We start from the raw sequence: 20,563 nt of genomic DNA, 5'->3' as shown, positions 1-20,563 counted from the left end.
ACCCACCACACAACTCCATGGATGCACCCACCACACAGCTCCACCGATGCCCCACCACACAGCTCCACCGATGCACCCACCACACAGCTCCACCGATGCAACCACCACACAGCTCCACCGACACAGCTCCACCGATGCACCCACCACACAGCTCCACCGATGCACCCACCACACAGCTCCTCCGAGGCACCCACCACACAGCTCCACCGATGCACCCACCACACAGCTCCACCGATGCAGCCACCACACAGCTCCACCGATGCAGCCACCACACAGCTCCACCGATGCAGCCACTACACAGCTCAACGGATGCAGCCACCACACAGCTCCACCGATGCACCCACCATACAGCTCACCCGATGCACCCACCATACAGCTCACCCGATGCACCCACCACACAGCTCCACCGATGCAGCCACCACACAGCTCCACCGTTGCAGCCACCACACAGCTCCACTGACACAGCTCCACTGATGCACCCACCACACAGCTCCACCTATGCACCCACAACACAGCTCCACCGAGGCACCCACCACACAGCTCCACTGATGCACCCACCACACAGCTCCACCGATGCAGCCTCCACACAGTTCCACCGACACAGCTCCACCGATGCACCCACCACACAGCTCCACCGAGGCACCCACCACACAGCTCCACCGATGCACCCACCACCCAGCTCCACCGATGCACCCACCACACAGCTCCACCGACACAGCTCCACCGATGCACCCACCACACAGCTCCTCCGAGGCACCCACCATACAGCTCCACCGATGCACCCTCCACACAGCTCCACCGATGCACCCACCATACAGCTCCACCGATGCAGCCACCAAACAGCTCCACCGATGCAGCCACCACACAGCTCAACCGATGCAGCCACAACACAGCTCCACCGATGCACCCACCATACAGCTCACCCGATGCACCCACCACACAGCTCCACCGATGCACCCACCACACAGCTCCACCGATGCAGCCACCACACAGCTCCACCGATGCACCCACCACACAGCTCCACCGATGCAGCCACCACACAGCTCCACCGATGCAGCCACCACACAGCTCCACCGACACAGCTCCACCGATGCACCCACCATACAGCTCACCCGATGCACCCACCACACAGCTCCACCGATGCACCCACCACACAGCTCCACCGATGCAGCCACCACACAGCTCCACCGATGCAGCCACCACACAGCTCCACCGACACAGCTCCACCGATGCACCCACCACACAGCTCCACCGATGCACCCACCACACAGCTCCACCGAGGCACCCACCACACAGCTCCACCGATGCACCCACCACACAGCTCCACCGATGCACCCACCACACAGTTCCACCGATGCAGCCACCACACAGCTCCACCGATGCAGCCACCACACAGCTCCACCGACACAGCTCCACCGATGCACCCACCACCCAGCCACACCAAGCACCCACCACACAGCTCCACCGACACAGCTCCACCGATGCACCCACCACACAGCTCCACCGAGGCACCCACCACACAGCTCCACCGATGCACCCACCACACAGCTCCACCGATGCACCCACCACACAGCTCCACCCACAAAACAGCCCCACCGAGGCACCCACCACACAGCTCCACAGATGTACCCACCACACAGCTCCACAGATGCACCCACCACACAGCTCCACCGATGCAGCCACCACACAGCTCCACCAACACAGCTCCACCGATGCACCCACCACCCAGCTCCACTGATGCACCCACCACGCTGCTCCACCGACACAGCTCCACCAATGCACCCACCACACAGCTCCACCGATGCACCCACCACACAGCTCCACCGAGGCACCCACCATACAGCTCCACCAAGGCACCCACCACACAGCTCCACCGAGGCACCCACCACACAGCTCCACAGATGCACCCACCACACAGCTCCACAGATGCACCCACCACACAGCTCCACAGATGCACCCACCACACAGCTCCACAGATGCACCCACCACACAGCTCCACCGAAGCACCCACCACACAGCTCCGCCGAAGCACCCACCACACAGCTCCGCCGATGCACCCACCAGACAGCTCCGCCTAGGTACCCACCACACAGCTCCACCGATGCACCCACCACACAGCTCCACCGATGCTCCAACTAAGCTCCACCAATGCACCCACCACACAGCTCCACCAATGCACCCACTAAGCTCCACCGATGCACACACCACTCAGCGCAACCACAGCATCACTCAGCGCAACCACATCATCACTCAGCGCCACCACAGCATTACTCAGCGCAACCACACCATCCCTTATGCAACCAAAGCATCACTGGTTCAAATATGTTCTTTCAATGTTTCAAGCTGTTTTCAAGCTTTCACGCTTTATTACAAATCACAAAAAGAAGTTAATAATTCACTTCTATTCTTGGATTTTCGTCATAATAAAAAACACTGAACATAATCTTCACAAAAGTTATTTACAAAAGTTTAAGCTATTGCCATTACAAATTAAATAAATTATTTAAGTATTAATTATTTGAAAAAATTAAAAGCCATTGTTATTTGTAATATCAATACTTCTAAGTCACGTAAATACAAAACATGTTGCATTACAAATGCTATAGGTGTCACATTTGCGAAAGTTATAACTATTGGTATTGTAATTGACAAAGTTATTAATTTAGCTATTTAAAAAAATAACACATAAATAAAAAAATTCATTTATAAGACCAATAGCTCAAACTTTTCTAATGCGAGCCCTATTGCATTTCCAATGCTTGTTAAACATGAGCTGATAGTCAGTCATTCCTGCCCCGTCCTCACACTGGTGACAGTACTATTAGTGAACCAACTGGCAAGGCAGTTGTCACGTGGACCCTGTATGTGGCCCATATTATTATAGAGCAACATTAGTCTATTAAATGAAACACAATAGGTTTTGTATTGTTGGTTTTCTGATTCATGATTTGAATGTGCCTTTATGTGCAAATATGATAAAAAAAATTGAGTTTTGGAGAAATAAAATATTTGCCCAAACTCACACAATTTAAGTAGAGATGCTGAACTGTATCTAGGTTTCATGTTTTTGTACAAATCAGCCGCTAAATGTCTATTTGTCTCGCCTTATGTTAATGCTCTGTTTTTACCTCCCAGGTTTTCTGCGTTTTTTATATATAGTCAACTCTACCTGAAGATATTGAAGCGCTTCACATGAACATTTATGACATTATACAAGGCCACTTTCTTTTAGGCACCAGAGATTTTCCCAGAATCGCAGTATGTTGAACCAACGCCATGACTCAAACCTATCGGTACAAAAGGGGGTGGTGATGGACGGAGCATCTGAACCAATCAAACACTCACACCCAGGAAGCTTGTTTCCGGTCCAGAGAAGGCATGGCTTGGCAGTTCGGGCTGGACTGTTCCAACGAGGCACAGGGTCAGACTGATTTGCATATGCTCCACCGATGCACCCACCACACAGCTCCACCGATGCACCCACCACACAGCTCCACCGAGGCACCCACCACACAGCTCCACCGATGCACCCACCACACAGCTCCACCGATGCACCCACCACACAGTTCCACCGATGCACCCACCACACAGCTCCACCGATGCAGCCACCACACAGCTCCACCGACACAGCTCCACCGATGCACCCACCACCCAGCCACACCAAGCACCCACCACACAGCTCCACCGACACAGCTCCACCGATGCACCCACCACACAGCTCCACCGAGGCACCCACCACACAGCTCCACCGATGCACCCACCACACAGCTCCACCGATGCACCCACCACACAGCTCCACCCACAAAACAGCCCCACCGAGGCACCCACCACACAGCTCCACAGATGTACCCACCACACAGCTCCACAGATGCACCCACCACACAGCTCCACCGATGCAGCCACCACACAGCTCCACCAACACAGCTCCACCGATGCACCCACCACCCAGCTCCACTGATGCACCCACCACGCTGCTCCACCGACACAGCTCCACCAATGCACCCACCACACAGCTCCACCGATGCGCCCACCACACAGCTCCACCGAGGCACCCACCATACAGCTCCACCAAGGCACCCACCACACAGCTCCACCGAGGCACCCACCACACAGCTCCACAGATGCACCCACCACACAGCTCCACAGATGCACCCACCACACAGCTCCACAGATGCACCCACCACACAGCTCCACCGAAGCACCCACCACACAGCTCCGCCGATGCACCCACCAGACAGCTCCGCCTAGGTACCCACCACACAGCTCCACCGATGCACCCACCACACAGCTCCACCGATGCTCCAACTAAGCTCCACCAATGCACCCACCACACAGCTCCACCAATGCACCCACTAAGCTCCACCGATGCACACACCACTCAGCGCAACCACAGCATCACTCAGCGCAACCACATCATCACTCAGCGCCACCACAGCATCACTCAGCGCAACCACAGCATCCCTTATGCAACCAAAGCATCACTGGTTCAAATATGTTCTTTCAATGTTTCAAGCTGTTTTCAAGCTTTCACGCTTTATTACAAATCACAAAAAGATGTTAATAATTCACTTCTATTCTTGGATTTTCGTCACAATAAAAAACACTGAACATAATCTTCACAAAAGTTATTTACAAAAGTTTAAGCTATTGCCATTACAAATTAAATAAATTATTTAAGTATTAATTATTTGAAAAAATTAAAAGCCATTGTTATTTGTAATATCAATACTTCTAAGTCACGTAAATACAAAACATGTTGCATTACAAATGCTATAGGTGTCACATTTGCGAAAGTTATAACTATTGGTATTGTAATTGACAAAGTTATTAATTTAGCTATTTAAAAAAATAACACATAAATAAAAAAATTCATTTATAAGACCAATAGCTCAAACTTTTCTAATGCGAGCCCTATTGCATTTCCAATGCTTGTTAAACATGAGCTGATAGTCAGTCATTCCTGCCCCGTCCTCACACTGGTGACAGTACTATTAGTGAACCAACTGGCAAGGCAGTTGTCACGTGGACCCTGTATGTGGCCCATATTATTATAGAGCAACATTAGTCTATTAAATGAAACACAATAGGTTTTGTATTGTTGGTTTTCTGATTCATGATTTGAATGTGCCTTTATGTGCAAATATGATAAAAAAATTGAGTTTTGGAGAAATAAAATATTTGCCCAAACTCACACAATTTAAGTAGAGATGCTGAACTGTATCTAGGTTTCATGTTTTTGTACAAATCAGCCGCTAAATGTCTATTTGTCTCGCCTTATGTTAATGCTCTGTTTTTACCTCCCAGGTTTTCTGCGTTTTTTATATATAGTCAACTCTACCTGAAGATATTGAAGCGCTTCACATGAACATTTATGACATTATACAAGGCCACTTTCTTTTAGGCACCAGAGATTTTCCCAGAATCGCAGTATGTTGAACCAACGCCATGACTCAAACCTATCGGTACAAAAGGGGGTGGTGATGGACGGAGCATCTGAACCAATCAAACACTCACACCCAGGAAGCTTGTTTCCGGTTCAGAGAAGGCATGGCTTGGCAGTTCGGGCTGGACTGTTCCAACGAGGCACAGGGTCAGACTGATTTGCATATGGCCATGTCTGAACTGGGGTGGCAGAGTTGGCTAAAGAATGGTGTTTTATTAAACCCAGATCTGCTGACTGGGTGTGAGTGTTTGATTGGTTCAGATGCTCCGTCCATCACCACCCCCTTTTGTACTGCTTTGTCCGCCATAAGTTGGCAGGGTATGCTCAGACGTGAGTCCCTTGCTCAATTTGCCACTGGATTCAAGCAAGCCTGGCTGAAGACGGCTGTAATGCCAGAAAACGGTCCTAGGAAGCTTGTTTCCGGTCCAGGGAAGGCATGGCTTGGCAGTTCGGGCTGGACTGTTCCCATGAGGCACAGGGTCAGACTGATTTGCAAATGGCCATGTCTGAACTGGGGTGGCAGAGTTGACTAAAGAATGGTGTTTTATTAAACACAGATCTGTTGACTGGGTGTGAGTGTTTGATTGATTCAGATGCTCCGTCCATCACCACCCCCTTTTGTACTGCTTTGTTCGCATAAGTTGGCAGGGTATGCTCAGACGTGAGTCCCTTGCTCACTTTGCCACTGGATTCAAGCAAGCCTGGCTGAAGACGGCTGTAATGCTCCGTCCATCACCACCCCCTTTAGTATGACTGAAACCTAGCTTGTCCAGTTCCAAAGTTGGAATCTCCCCCTGTAACGCCACATCCTGGGTAGATTGAGGGTGGCAGGCAGAATTTACAGAATAGCTTGGCTCATTCTGGGCTTGAAGTTCCTACAGGACCTCAAGCTGAGCCAGAGCCGGGCTTCCGTCTCAAGCCTTGGTGAAGCTTTCAGTGCCTGTCTTCCTAGTGCGAAATGTCAATTCTCAGGTGTGGTAACAGGGACCTCCTTCACCTTAAACTGCTATTATAATCTTCTTGGAATCCTGGTGCTACAGCCTGGCCTGATGGAAATTATTACAGTTGAGATGTTGAGTATAGGCATCATCTACTACTCTAAAATAACTCTCTAGATGCTCTGTATTCCTGTTTGGAAGAAGATATGATGTAAATCTTGGGATTACAGAATTGACAAAAATTGGACCCACATTGGCCAACCCAAACAAACCCTTGGCCCATCCAGATAAAAATTCCTGGAACCGGGCCTGATCACCAAACTGAAAACTTTCCAGCTAAAATCACTCCAGGAAAAATTTCAAACATAAGACTATCAGTACATAAAAAAGTTAGTAGCTATTCCTATCTACGTCTGGAAAACGTAAAAAGTTGTATGGTAGAAATACTTTATTAACACTCGGGAGCTTAGAGAACATAGAGTGTTTTCCTTTGAAAAGCAATTTCAAGGCAGGAGTTACAAATGACGTCTAGTACATCTTTTATGTCTATAACAGGAAGTGACTATATACGGTCACACCCACTGCCCGTTAACCCACCTTCTGTGAATTCCGGTACCAGAAGCTCCTGGCGACGGCTGTCCGCCTCTCTTACGTACTGCAGGACTAGGTCCTTTTGATCTGCCGAAGCTGTAACTTCGAGAAGAGCGGCTTCCAAATCAGCCTGTCGGTAAAGCAGCGAATGAGAAGTGACAGCGGCCGCCATCTTGGATCAGGAATGGAGACTAGGATTGCGCCTGCGCGCTTTACACCCTCCCCCGACAGTTCTTCTCTTTATTCAGTACTGATCGGCCGTATGCACGGAGGAAGTAGGGTTCGCTGATGTTGCCCCTGAAGTGGAGTTTATAACGGACTTTAACTGTAACATTTATGGCAAAATACTCTATATGCAAAAAGGAAAACATTTTTGTCAAAGCGTTTTGCTACGGTCTCATTAATTTCCTCCTAAAATTAATTTCCTGTATTTGAATAAAACGAATGGCTGCTTTCCAACAATTTCTGAGCACCTGTGCAAAATTTAAACTGTATGAATTGTTAATGCAGCAAAATACTACACAGTTCGTAGACGTTGTTCGAAAAGAAAGAAAAAGTGCGCGATTTTACTAGGGCATCTGTACATTTGAGCTTTGGTTGTTGCTCCCAAGAAGAGTGGAATTTGTATAAAAGGTAAAGTACAGTGGTCTTCTCCGAGAAAAATACAATACCCTAAGGAGGGATGATAGAACATACTAGTGCTCGGCGTCACGTTTTGTTTTAGGTACCAAAATGATTATTTAGACTGGGTTAGGGAATGTGACATGCAATAGCTGTGTTTTTGCCTGTATGTGTATCTCCCATGTTAGATTCCACAAGAGGTTTGATACCTTCGGGTAATGTCCGCCCTTTATAAAAATGCACTAAAAAAAGAGGTCTTTATAGGTAGTAGATCAAAAGACTGACTATAGTTGAAAACCATGTTCGTACATTTTTCACCACGTGCTCATCCTTTGCATTGTCTAGCCCTGACGGCCATTTTTCAGTATGTCTTTTATTAGAATGGACATACGGGTAATTTATCAGCAAGCCCTTTCTGATAATTAATGTATTGCATCCCCTCCTTAATGTTTACTTTTTGAAGCAAATCAACATTCTCGTTTACTTTACTAGTTACATTCGAATGTGTATTAATTACAGGTTGTATACAATTATACGATACCTTACATAATGCTACTCATATATTGGTACCTCTCATGAGCACTTCTCCCGTGATGTACTATTCACTTTTTTTCCTATAATCATGACTTCCAAGTTTTGTCCCATCCAAGGCTTCACCATTGTGGTCCCCTTTCTATGTCAGTGGCCGTAACTTCCCGGGCTCCCATTCAGAGGCTTGAAAGAAGACAGCATTTCCTTGAACGCGATCGGGGTAGGTTGGTGGGATTGCAGATCCCAAAATATGAGACTATCGTCAATTTACAAAGTTCGATAACGCGCATGGGTTGATGTTCAGTGGCAGAGAACAATCCTTCTCAAGTGCCTATCTATGGAATCCCCAAATCCGTGGACGTTTACATTGAATAACAAAGTTTTACAGTAGATTGTACCTGCTTGTTTTTCGTATATTTTACTGACTTTCCAGTAACTACCCGAATAGTCTAAACGTGGTCACATATTAGTGGGTATATAGTCCATAATGCCAGTACAGATGTTGGGCAGCCCTAGACCTAGGTGAAGCACATACAGTGCTGGTTTCTCCGTTTTTATGGTCTTTGTGAGATGTCAGAAGAGGGTATTTTAGAAGAAGATGGCATCTGGGACTACAAGTCTATCAGGAAACCCAAATCAAAGAGTCAAAATGCTGCAGAGACCGCACAGTCCTCGAAGACCACCAATATTGCAGAATGTGAATCAAGGAGACGTGGCAGAAAGAACACACAGATCGCAGTCACACGGGAAAAAAATATGGATAAGGCGAAGAAAAGCACACTGGAACAAAAGCAGCAGAGAATCGCCGGTCTCACACCTGAAAAGAGCATTGATAAACCTCTCAATTATATAGTTGTGAGCACTCAAAATGCAAGAAGTCCAGCAAGGCAAACCGCAAAAAAGGAAAGTCCCCGAATCCCAAGGCCTGTTTGTGAAGGGCACTGCCCCAATTGCCAGATGCCTTTCTCTGTTTTGTTAGTACAGACCCCTCGGTGGCATGTTGATGAATGCTTGGATGCTCCAGAGTGCTCAGCAAAGGGTAAGCCTTATCGAATTAAGCTATACAACGGTTTATATGTAACGATTTTAAGTCTTACTATTTTTGGGGGTGGGGGTGGTAAAGCGTCCTATGGGTTCAACTTCCCATTAAAATGTATAAAAGGATGCAATTTTGGGTTTGAACTTTGAATATGTGCTTTTGACATGCCAAAGAACACTGTTTCGCCCAACTTTAGGAAATGCTTGAAAAATTATGACACATCAGTCCATTATGCCAGATACACTCCATACTAAATCCAAATTTGAGAAGACACACACCCTGCAACACCAGGAAGTCTATTTAAAGTAATATATAGTTAAGAGGTGTTGGAATTTGGGTTATTGGTGGGGTGAAACCCTATTTAAGCAGCAACACAATTCCTGTCAGGGTAAAGTCACAAGCAAACTCCAAATTAACCCACCCATAACCCTCTAGTAGATTAATTGGCACAAAAGCAATCAAGCTTAACTTTGAGGCAATGTGTAAAGTATTTAGGCAGCACTTCAAACAGAAATAAAGTGAAAAGACAACACAAGAAAAATTCCACACCAATTTAGAACAAGCATTTGCAATGCAATAGGTTGAGATATTGGCATTGTAAATGACAATGCCTTTTATTTATGTGTTGTTTTTAAAATAGATAGATAAAATGCATTGTCATTTATAATGGTAAAAGCTTAAAGTCTCGCAAATGTGAGACTTATTGCATTGCAAATACATGCTATAAAAACTTTAAAAAGGTGTTAGGAGAGAGCGTTACCTGCAACAGCAGGCAGGACAAAGCTATTAGAGAAAATAGTGCTCGGAGGCTGTATTAAAAGCCTACTGAGTAACAATACACTGTAAAGGGGGTGTCTCCATAGGAGGTCACAAAAAAGATAAGGAGGGACTACTAAGCCTTTTGACCAATGAACAGCCACAGTTTACAATGGGCTATGACACAAGTCAATGAAAAATATAGGCGTAGAGCGGGCGGACGTTCAAGTCCCTACATCAGTACAGCATGCCTCACAGAGCGGCACATGCGCTGCCCAGACTTGACCTAATAAAAGAGTCAAATTTGATAAAATGAGACCAAAACTAAAAAGAGTACATAGAAGCACAAAGCGCCAACTGGGAATAGCTGGTCATGTAGGTCTGGGACAAATTCACACGTTCAGGACGACCCCGATAGAGCTCGGGCTGGATACTGGGACCAAGTTAGGCCAGCTGAACAAAAGTACTGTAAATCATATTTGTGGAGTGCTGTGAGATACCACTCAGAGGAGTCATCGCACAGCGGAAGTTCTGATGGGCTGTGATATGAGGTCCAGTGTCGAGAATGCGTTGCGCAGCAGCGGTTCCGAGGAGCTGCATGGCTTCAATGTGAGCTCATGCGTTTAGACATACGCAACACCAGTTCCAAAGAGCTGTGTGGTCCTGTGTCAGAGATGCTGTTTACGCAGCGGCAGTTCCATGGCGGAGCTCCGAGGCACTGCATTGTGCTGTGTCAGTTCTGCTTGGACCACAGCTAGGCTGCAAGACAACCTTTAGGCACATTTCTAAGGATCCAGAACTGGGGTGCACCACTTGGGGGAGCAGACTCACCGCAGACATAGTTCAGGTGCTGGGTTCAGTGAGGTTGGAGTATTTGTGTACCTGAGTCTCTGATCAGGAGGACAGCCAACTAGCCCTTGGAGTCATTCTGGTGGTCCTGGGTTTAAGATGCAGGTGCAGTCTTTTTCACTCAGGCAGCAGAGCAGTAGTTTAGCGGTACTACTTGCAGCACAACAGTCCTGAGTCTTCCAGAGGTGTACTGAAGTTAGGTCTGAGGGTTCTTTATTTGTACCTAGTTCCTACTTTGAAGTAGGAGAAGCTTCTACAGGATTCCACCCCAGAGATGGTTGGAATGTCCTGCCTACCTGCTTTAGCCCCAGCTTGTCTAGGGTCACAAAAGACTAGTGTTAACACTCTTTGTGAGTGTGCTCAGGCTGAGGCTTTGTGATATGCAAGTATGGTAGGTGACAGACCCCCCCCCCCCAGCTCATCAAGTTAGATATGGCCCATGAGTACTGCAGACCCACTAGTAGCATTTAATTTATCGTCTCTGGGTACAAGTAGTACCACTTTACTAGGGACTTACAAGTAAAGTAAATGTGGCAATTCGATTTAAGCCAATTTCACCATGTTTAAAGGAGAGAGCACAAGCATTTTAGCAGTGGTAAATTTTGCAGAGTCCTAAAAGCCAACAAAAACTGAATTAGAAGCCAGGATAGTTTAAAGCAAATTGTTTGGGGATGACCCTGCAGAGAGGGCCTAGACCAACCTAACCCCCTCTAGCCAAAAGCCACTTTAGAATAATCAGTACCTTAATGGGCTTTCCTGCTTAGGCGATGGCACACATACGAAGGCCGTGCTATGTCAGTTCTTTGCCTCGTAACTCAGTTGGAGTCCTCTCTCTACACTCTTCCTGAGCCACTGGACTGATCTGTGGGGAACCCTTCTCCTTATCTGTGGACACCTTCTGTGAAGCACTTAATTTTAATTTGCTCACAGAGAAATACCAGTAGTCAAGTCAAGTCAAATAATTTATATAGCGCGCTACATACCCAGAGGGTCTCAAGGCGCTTGAAGATGGGTGGGGAATTACTTGTCGAATATCCAGGTTTTAAGTTGCTTTCTGAATGCTAGGTGGTTCTGAGTGAGGCGAAGGTGAGTGGAAAGTGAGTTCCAGGTTTTAGCCGCTAGGTAGGAGAAGGATCTTCCTCCCATGGTGGTTTTGTTGATGCGAGGTACAGCAGCAAGGGCTTGGTTGGAAGAGCGTAGCTGGCGGGAGGGGGTGTAGAAGGAAAGTCGTGTGTTGAGGCATTCGGGTCCAAGTTCGTAAAGTGCTTTGTGTGCGTGGGTTAGGAGGCGGAATGTTATCCTCTTATTGACGCGAAGCCAGTGGAGGTTTTTCAGGTGATCAGAGATGTGGTCTTTATGCGGGATGTCTAGTATGAGTCTGGCTGATGCGTTCTGGATGCGTTGGAGTTTTTTCTGGAGTTTTGCGGTGGTTCCGGCGTATAGGGTGTTTCCGTAGTCCAGGCGGCTTGTAACCAGTGCGTGGGTGACCGTTTTCCTAGTTTCGGTGGGGATCCAGCGAAATGTTTTTTTGAGCATGCGAAGAATGTTGAAACAGGAGGATGAAACGGCGTTGACTTGTCTGGTCATCGAGAGTGAGGAGTCCAGGATGACGCCCAGGTTCCGTGCGTGGTCCGTCGGGATGGGTGCTTTTCCAAGGGCCTCTGGCCACCAAGAGTCGTCCCAGGCGGAGGGGGAGGGGGAGGTACCTAAGATAAGGACTTCTGTTTTGTCTGAGTTCAGTTTCAGACGGCTGTGCTTCATCCACTCTGCTACTTCTTTCATTCCTTCATGTAGGTTGGTTTTGGCGGTGTTAGGGTCTTTGGTGAGTGAGAGGATCAGTTGAGTGTCATCAGCATAGGAGATGATGTTGAGGTTGTGTTGGCGTGCGATGGCCGCGAGGGGGCTCATGTATACGTTGAAGAGGGTGGGGCTGAGTGAAGATCCTTGTGGCACGCCACAAATGACTTCAGTGGCCTCTGACTTGAATGGTGGGAGGCGGACTCTCTGAGTTCTTCCGGCAAGGAACAATGTGATCCATTCCAGTGCTTTTCCTTGGATTCCGATGTTTCTGAGGCGTTGTAACAGGGTGCTATGACAGACTGTGTCGAAGGCTGCGGAGAGGTCGAGGAGGATGAGGGCGACTGTGTCTCCATTGTCTAGTAGAGTTCGAATGTCGTCTGTTGCTGCGATGAGTGCGGTCTCAGTGCTGTGTTTGGCTCGGAAGCCGGATTGTGAGGAGTCGAGGGATTTGTTGGTTTCGAGGAAGGCGGTGAGCTGGTTGTTGACAGCTTTCTCGATGACTTTGGCCGGGAATGGAAGAAGCGAGATGGGGCGGTAGTTTTTGAGTTCGGTGGGGTCAGCTGTGGGTTTTTTCAGAAGGGCGCTGAGTTCGGCGTGTTTCCAGCTTTCCAGGAAGGTGGCGGAGTTGAGGGAGCAGTTGATGACGTCTCGGAGGTGTGGTGCTATGATGGAGTCTGCTTTGTTGAAGATGTGGTGAGGGCAAGGGTATGTGGGGGATCCTGAGTGGATGGAGTTCATCAGGCGGATGGTGTCCTCAGTAGAGATTGGGTTCCAGTCATTAAGGATGTTCAAGGGGGGTGAAGGTGCGGCAGAAGGTTGGGTGGGTTGGTCTCTGTGTTGGTTGTCGAAGCTGTTGTGGATGTCAGCGATTTTGTCGTGGAAGAATGAAGCTAGGGAGTCGCAGAGGGTTTGAGAGGGAGTGATGTCGTTGGAGTTGGCAGTGGGGTTAGTAAACTCTTTGACGATGTTGAATAATTCCTTGCTGTTGTGGGCGTTGTTGTCTAGTCGGTCTTTGAGTGCGGCTTTCTTGGCAGTCCGGATCAGTTGGTGGTGAATGCGGGAGGCGTTTTTGAAGGCGTCCCTGGTGCTGGTGTTTGGGTCTTTTTTCCAGGCCTTCGCAAGGGAGCGACCGAGTTTCTTGGATTTCTTAAGATCATCGTTGAACCAGGGGGCGTTTTTGCTGCCTAGTTTGATTTGACGTTTTTTCAAAGGTGCTAGGTTGTCGGCGCTGTTGGTTAGCCATAGAGTGAGGTTAATGGCTGCTTGGTTGGGTTTCGAAGAGTGGGCAGGGGGGTTTTGAAGAAGCGATGAGGAGATCTGGTCGATGGTGATTTTGTTCCAGTTTCTTCGCAGAGTAGGTTGAGGATGGTTGTGGTCTTTTTGTAGACAAAGTGAACGCAGCTGTGGTCCATCCAGTGGAGAACTGTGGTGTGGCTGAAGGAGATATGTTTGCTGGAGGTGAAGATAGGGTCGAGTGTGTGACCTGCGTAGTGAGTGGGGGTGTTAACAAGTTGTTTGAGTCCGAGGTTGGCGAGATTGTCCAGAAGGGTGGTGGCGTTGCTGTCGTTGCTCTTTTCCAGGTGGAAATTGAGGTCTCCCAATAGAATGTATTCCTCGGAGGGGAGGGCGTGTGGGGTGATAAAGTCAGTGATGACTTCACTGAATTGTGCTCGGGGTCCTGGTGGCCTGTAGAGGAGGGTGCCTCTGAGTGTGGTCTTGGGGTCGGTGTGGATCTGGAAGTGAAGGTGTTCGGCGCTAGCGAGGTTGACGTCTGAGCTGGTTGAGATGCGGATGGAATTCTTATGGACGATGGCGATGCCTCCTCCTGTTTGGTAGGTGCGGTCTTTTCGGATGATCTTGTATCCTTCCGGGATGGCAATGGTGATGTTTGGGGCTGAGGAGGCGTTCATCCATGTTTCTGTTAGGAAGGCGACGTCCGGAGAGATGGTTCGAGTAGATTCCAAAGGTCGATGGCGTGTCTGTGGACCGAGCGGGTGTTGAGCAGGATGCATTTTAGGTGGTTGGTGTCGGATCTCTGTTTGGAGTTAGTGGATGAGGAGTTGGTCTTGGTGCCGTCATACTTGCAGGAGTTGCATGTGAAGGGTCCATGGGTGTGTCCAGGAGCGACTTGGGCGCAGTTGGGGAGTCGGCCGGGGTTTAGGGCTAAGAGAGTGGAGGCGTCGTATGTAATGCGGGTGGGGTGGGTGGTACGAGGGCCAGGGGGTCTGGAGCTGGGCGCGGTCCAGGCGCGGACGGGCGTAGACGGGCTTACCTTCGGCGCGGCCGCAGCGCGTTGGGGCATCAGTCATAAATGGAGACAGGAGGGGGCGGAGCGAGGGAGGGGCCGCAGGGAGGTGTGATCGGGGTGGGGGGGCGGGCTGGCAGGCACAATAACAAACAAAATGGCCGCAAAAACACAGCGCAAAGCACCAAGAGATAGTCACAGCACAAGTGGGGAATGCTATTAGAAGAGTGGGCAGAGGCACCTCTAAATGTACGAGCAGCAGGCAGAAATAATTCTAAACAATTAAAAGCGCGCCAGGCAAATTAGTGTGTCACTCGTGCGATGTGGGCGGAGTTTACAGCTGATTCGCGCTACCGGAGTGCAGAGCACAACCCAAACACAGCTGGTGGCAATGAAATACAAAGCGCTACGATACCCAGATTTCAGGGAGCCTGGGGGAGCGACCGATGCTGAGCGAGGTCAGGTTGGTCACAGCGGACGTTCAGGCGGGTCCGTTCTATGTTATCCGTGGGAGGGAGGGGCCGCAGGGAGGTGTGATCGGGGTGGGGGGCGGGCTGGCAGGCACAATAACAAACAAAATGGCCGCAAAAACACAGCGCAAAGCACCACGAGATCGTCACAGCACAAGTGGGGAATGCTATTAGAAGAGTGGGCAGAGGCACCTCTAAATGTACGAGCAGCAGGCAGAAATAATTCTGAACAATTAAAAGCGCAGCAGGCAAATTAGTGTGATGCGAGTTCCATGCAGAGACATTGGGTATGCCTCTCTTCCAGCCATGGGGCCGGCCAGGAGTACTCTATTGGCTCCTGACAGTTCTCTGACCTCTGCAATTTCTCAGAGTGTTGGGCAACAGCCCTGGATGTTAGGCACCCTACTCCCATCAGTTCAAGGGTGGCACCGTGAGACAGTTTTTTCAGTCCAGGGTTTCTTCCCTGAGGCTGAACAGGGACAGGGGTGAGTCCTCCCACACTCTGCCCCTCAATCTGGGCTCCAGTACCTTACACTTGGGAGTGGTAATCCCAGAAAAAGGAACTCTCATGGACCCCTCGGCGGCAGCCCCTCTCAGCTCTCCTGACACCAGGGACAACTCATTCTCCAGAATGCATTCTATGGACATCTGGAAGCTAACTTTGACCATCTTCTGAGTCGCCGCCTCACCTCACTCCAGGGGTACTAGGGCCATGGGGCGGAAAAAGTCCTGCCCCTGGACCACCCTACACAGCTGGTTGTGTGCTGTTCTGGAGAACCAGCCTTTCCACTACCGTAGAGAGGCGAGCCCTGCCATCCCTTGTTGCAGTGACAGGGATCCCATCCTCCTTCACCTGGTGGAAGTGATGACCTCCACCCTCCGGGATCACAAGCTCCCCCTCTGAGTAGATCTCCCAGCTAAGAGAGATAATGGCATGGTCTACCTCCTGCACTGGGGACTATTTACCCCTAAGGCCACATTGGCCTCTGCTGTAGACTTCCCAACTGTGAGTGGTTTATTTGGACTTACAGACTCCCCCCCCCCCCCCCCCCCCCCCCTCGGGTTGACAATGAGGCACCCTGGGCCACCTCCCACCAGAACCTCCTCCCTGTTTTTCAGAGGGAGCATGGGAACCCTTTCCTCTCCCCTTATTCTGGGACTTGTCTGTGTCTTCCTTGACCACCCGTAACTCTGCTGGGGGAACCACCTGTGCCACCCTTCTTAGGGTCACTCCCAGGTACCTTCTTTCTTGTGGACTTTGATGCTCAACCAGAGGTCTGCCTCATTAGCAAGCTCCCTGAGGCCAGTATGCTTACTATCACCCAGGTGTTGGTGCAGCTCTGGAAAGAATGAACATGTGCCCTCGTGCCATCAAATTATATAGCCCTTGGAAATCTTTAACTTTACTACCCTTCATCCAACCATCCAGTGCCTTGCAAAAGGAATCCACACAGTCCTCCCAGGATTGATGAGGCAGCTTTTGACTGTTGCTAAACTTTTGCATATACTCTTCTGTATTGCGGACATGCTTCCTCATAAGGGTGTCCTTCATTGGGTGGGAGGGGGTGATACCTCATCCACTTCTGCAGGGTGTCCCTCCTTTCACTAGGCATGGGCCTTAAGAGACTGCCTCCCACAAGCCTTCTCAGGGACCATATTCATCTCCAGCGCAACCTCACGGGCTTCAATCCACTTGTTGATGTCATCTCCCACAACAAGGTTAGGCACCAGATCCATTGGAATGCGGACCCCCCTGTCTCCAGAGGGCACTGCGGGTAAGCTGCCACCTTTATTGCTGGACGCGGCCTGCCAGGCTCTGATGTCCTGCTCTCTGAGGCTTCTTTTATGAGCCAGTCGCTCCTAAGCAAATTTTTCGTCCATGGCCAGTTTCTTTTCAGCTAAGGCTCTCTCACCCTTTCTCTCCTCTACCTCCAACTTGAGCTTGGCCATCTGCAGCTTGAGCTCTGGGGACAGGCCTTTGGAAGATATACTGTTCCCTGTCCTGGGAGGGGGCACCACTCTGTGGGCATGTTGTCCCCTCATTTTGGGTGCTGCCACTCAAGACTTATGTCCAGGCCCATCCACAATCCCCCATCATCCTGGTCCTCTGTAGTTTCCAGTGATTGGTGAGCCTCTGCCCAGGCCCTCAAGCCTTCTGGAGTTCCAGTTTCCTGGTATTTCTCTTGGCTGGAAATCCCCTTTCCTTACAGAACTACTTGAACTCAACCACAGTGTAGTGATCTTGGTTGGGGAGTTCAGATTCCATTCTTGCAGGTTTAGACAAAGACAGTTTGGTAGATTGAGGGCAAATTAGAAAAATAGCCAATCAAGGAGAATTAAAAAAACCTGCAATGCTATCAATTAATTTGGGATTTGTAGTGTAACACAGAATCACTATATGGTACTGTATAAACACAAGTCCTAATCTCACCGCTGAACACCAATTTAGGAAATTGGGTTACTGTTTGAGGGGGGTGAAACCCTAATTAAGCAGCAACCACAATTCCTGTGAGGGTGAAGTCACAAGCAAACCCCAAATTAACCTGTGCTTAACCAGGTAGCTTGGCATAGAAACAGTCAGGCTTTCTTTAAGAGGCAAAATGTAAAGTATTAATGCAGCGCTTCAAACAGTGATAAAGTGAAAACAAACACAAGAAAAATCCCACACCTATTTAGAACAAGCATTGGTATATCCAATAGGTCTCGCCTTTGGGACCGTATAAGTGTTTAGCCATGCAACAATTGATGTTGTTGCACCAAGGATATTGTGCTGGATAAACAAACACGTATAAGGTCCCAAAGGCGAGACCTATTGGCTGTGCCAATGCTTGTTTAGTTTTATCCCTTTCCAGGAGAAGCGCCTGTAGAAATATAGCAGATCCACGTTAACTGCTCAGCTGAAAGGAATCTGGCATTTCTCTGCTCGTTACACCTTCACTTGTTCATTCGAACACATTCCATGTTTGTCAGGCAGGGGAAATACGAGGTGACTGAGAGCTGTAACTGGTCGCTGCGAGTGTGGTAGGTGCGATGTACAACTGCAATAACGCTGTCATCAGGGCCAATAATTTCATAACACCTGGCCAGTCGATTTAAAACGGGTTTTGATATCTTCTCTGCTACAGGACCACTCAGGCCTGATAGGTAAAAGGCCCCAGTGTCTGTTAAAAATAAACACACACAATACCAACAAGCATTGGAAATGCAATAGGGCTCGCATTAGGAAAGTTTGAGCTATTGGTCTTATAAATGATTTTTTTTTATTTATGTGTTATTTTTTAAAATAGCTAAATTAATAGCTTTGTCATTTACAATGCCAATAGTTATAACTTTCGCAAACACATATAGCATTTGTAATGCAACATGTTTTGTATTTACGTGACTTAGATGTATTGATATTACAAATAACAATGGCTTTTAATTTTTTTAAATAATTAATACTTAAATAATGTATTTAATTTGTAATGGCAATAGCTTAAACTTTTGTAAATAACTTGTGAAGATTATGTTCAGTGTTTTTTTTATTGTGACGAAAATCCAAGAACAGAAGTGAAATATTAACATCTTTTTGTGATTTGTAATAAAGCATGAAAGCTTGAAAACAGCTTGAAACATTGAAAGAACATATTTGAACCAGTGATGCTGTGGTTGCGCTGAGTGATGCTGTGGTTGCGCTGAGTGATGCTGTGGTTGCGCTGAGTGATGCTGTGGTTGCGCTGAGTGATGCTGTGGTTGCGCTGAGTGATGCTGTGGTGTGTGCATCGGTGGAGCTTAGTGGGTGCATTGGTGGAGCTGTGTGGTGGATGCATTGGTGGAGCTTAGTTGGAGCATCGGTGGAGCTGTGTGGTGGGTGCATCGGTGGAGCTGTGTGGTGGGTGCATCGGTGGAGCTGTGTGGTGGGTGCCTCGGCGGAGCTGGGTGGTGGGTGCATCTGTGGAGTGTGTGGTGGGTGCATCTGTGGAGCTGGGTGGTGGGTGCATCTGTGGAGCTGTGTGGTGGGTGCATCGGTGGAGCTGTGTGGTGGGTGCATCGGTGGAGCTGTGTGGTGGGTGCATCGGTGGAGCTGTGTGGTGGGTGCATCGGTGGAGCTGTGTGGTGGGTGCATCGGTGGAGCTGTGTGGTGGGTGCCATTTGGAGCTGTGTGGTGGGTGCCTCGGTGGAGCTGTGTGGTGGGTGCCTCGGCGGAGCTGTGTGGTGGGTGCCTCGGCAGAGCTGTGTGGTGGGTGCCTCGGCAGAGCTGTGTGGTGGGTGCCTCGGCGGAGCTCTGTGGTGGGTGCATCGGTGGAGCTGGGTGCATCGGTGGAGCTGGGTGCATCGGTGGAGCTGGGTGCATCGGTGGAGCTGGGTGCATCGGTGGAGCTGTGTGGTGAGTGCATTGGTGGAGCTGTGTGGTGGGTCGTTCGGTGGAGCTGTGTGGTGGGTCGTTCGGTGGAGCTGTGTGGTGGGTGCCTCGGTGGAACTGTGTGGTGGGTGCATCGGTGGAGCTGTGTAATTAATACTTAAATAATGTATTTAATTTGTAATGGCAATAGCTTAAACTTTTGTAAATAACTTGTGAAGATTATGTTCAGTGTTTTTTTTATTGTGACGAAAATCCAAGAACAGAAGTGAAATATTAACATCTTTTTGTGATTTGTAATAAAGCATGAAAGCTTGAAAACAGCTTGAAACATTGAAAGAACATATTTGAACCAGTGATGCTGTGGTTGCGCTGAGTGATGCTGTGGTTGCGCTGAGTGATGCTGTGGTTGCGCTGAGTGATGCTGTGGTTGCGCTGAGTGATGCTGTGGTGTGTGCATCGGTGGAGCTTAGTGGGTGCATTGGTGGAGCTGTGTGGTGGGTCCCTCGGCGGAGCTGGGTGGTGGGTGCATCTGTGGAGCTGTGTGGTGGGTGCATCTGTGGAGCTGGGTGGTGGGTGCATCTGTGGAGCTGTGTGGTGGGTGAATCTGTGGAGCTGTGTGGTGGGTGCATCGGTGGAGCTGTGTGGTGGGTGCATCGGTGGAGCTGTGTGGTGGGTGCATCGGTGGAGCTGTGTGGTGGGTGCATCGGTGGAGCTGTGTGGTGGGTGCCTCGGTGGAGCTGTGTGGTGGGTGCCTCGGTGGAGCTGTGTGGTGAGTGCCTCGGTGGAGCTGTGTGGTGAGTGCCTCGGTGGAGCTGTGTGGTGGGTGCCTCGGTGGAGCTGTGTGGTGGGTGCCTCGGCGGAGCTGTGTGGTGGGTGCATCGGTGGAGCTGGGTGCATCGGTGGAGCTGGGTGCATCGGTGGAGCTGGGTGCATCGGTG

General features: G+C 49.2%; 2 protein-coding genes across 2 annotated transcripts in view; one reads left to right on the top strand and one right to left on the bottom strand.

Moving 5' to 3' along the window:
- The window catches only part of NHLRC2 (NHL repeat containing 2), a 1,046,453-nt gene extending 1,039,284 nt beyond the window's left edge, over positions 1-7,169 (bottom strand). The window contains exon 1 of the mRNA XM_086922864.1: positions 6,979-7,169. Within this exon, the coding sequence (XP_086778990.1) occupies positions 6,979-7,144 (166 nt within the window). The 5' untranslated portion in view covers positions 7,145-7,169. The remainder of the gene's footprint in view (positions 1-6,978) is intronic.
- A 726-nt stretch (positions 7,170-7,895) lies between these two features.
- Positions 7,896-20,563, top strand: part of DCLRE1A (DNA cross-link repair 1A) — a 139,888-nt gene continuing 127,220 nt past the window's right edge. Inside the window, exon 1 of the mRNA XM_086922863.1 lies at positions 7,896-9,163. Within this exon, the coding sequence (XP_086778989.1) occupies positions 8,695-9,163 (469 nt within the window). The 5' untranslated portion in view covers positions 7,896-8,694. The remainder of the gene's footprint in view (positions 9,164-20,563) is intronic.

The sequence above is a fragment of the Lissotriton vulgaris genome, chromosome 5 (assembly GCF_964263255.1).
Source record: "Lissotriton vulgaris chromosome 5, aLisVul1.2, whole genome shotgun sequence".
Lineage (NCBI taxonomy): Eukaryota > Metazoa > Chordata > Amphibia > Caudata > Salamandridae > Lissotriton > Lissotriton vulgaris.
This window is presented reverse-complemented; position numbering and strand designations above follow the sequence as displayed.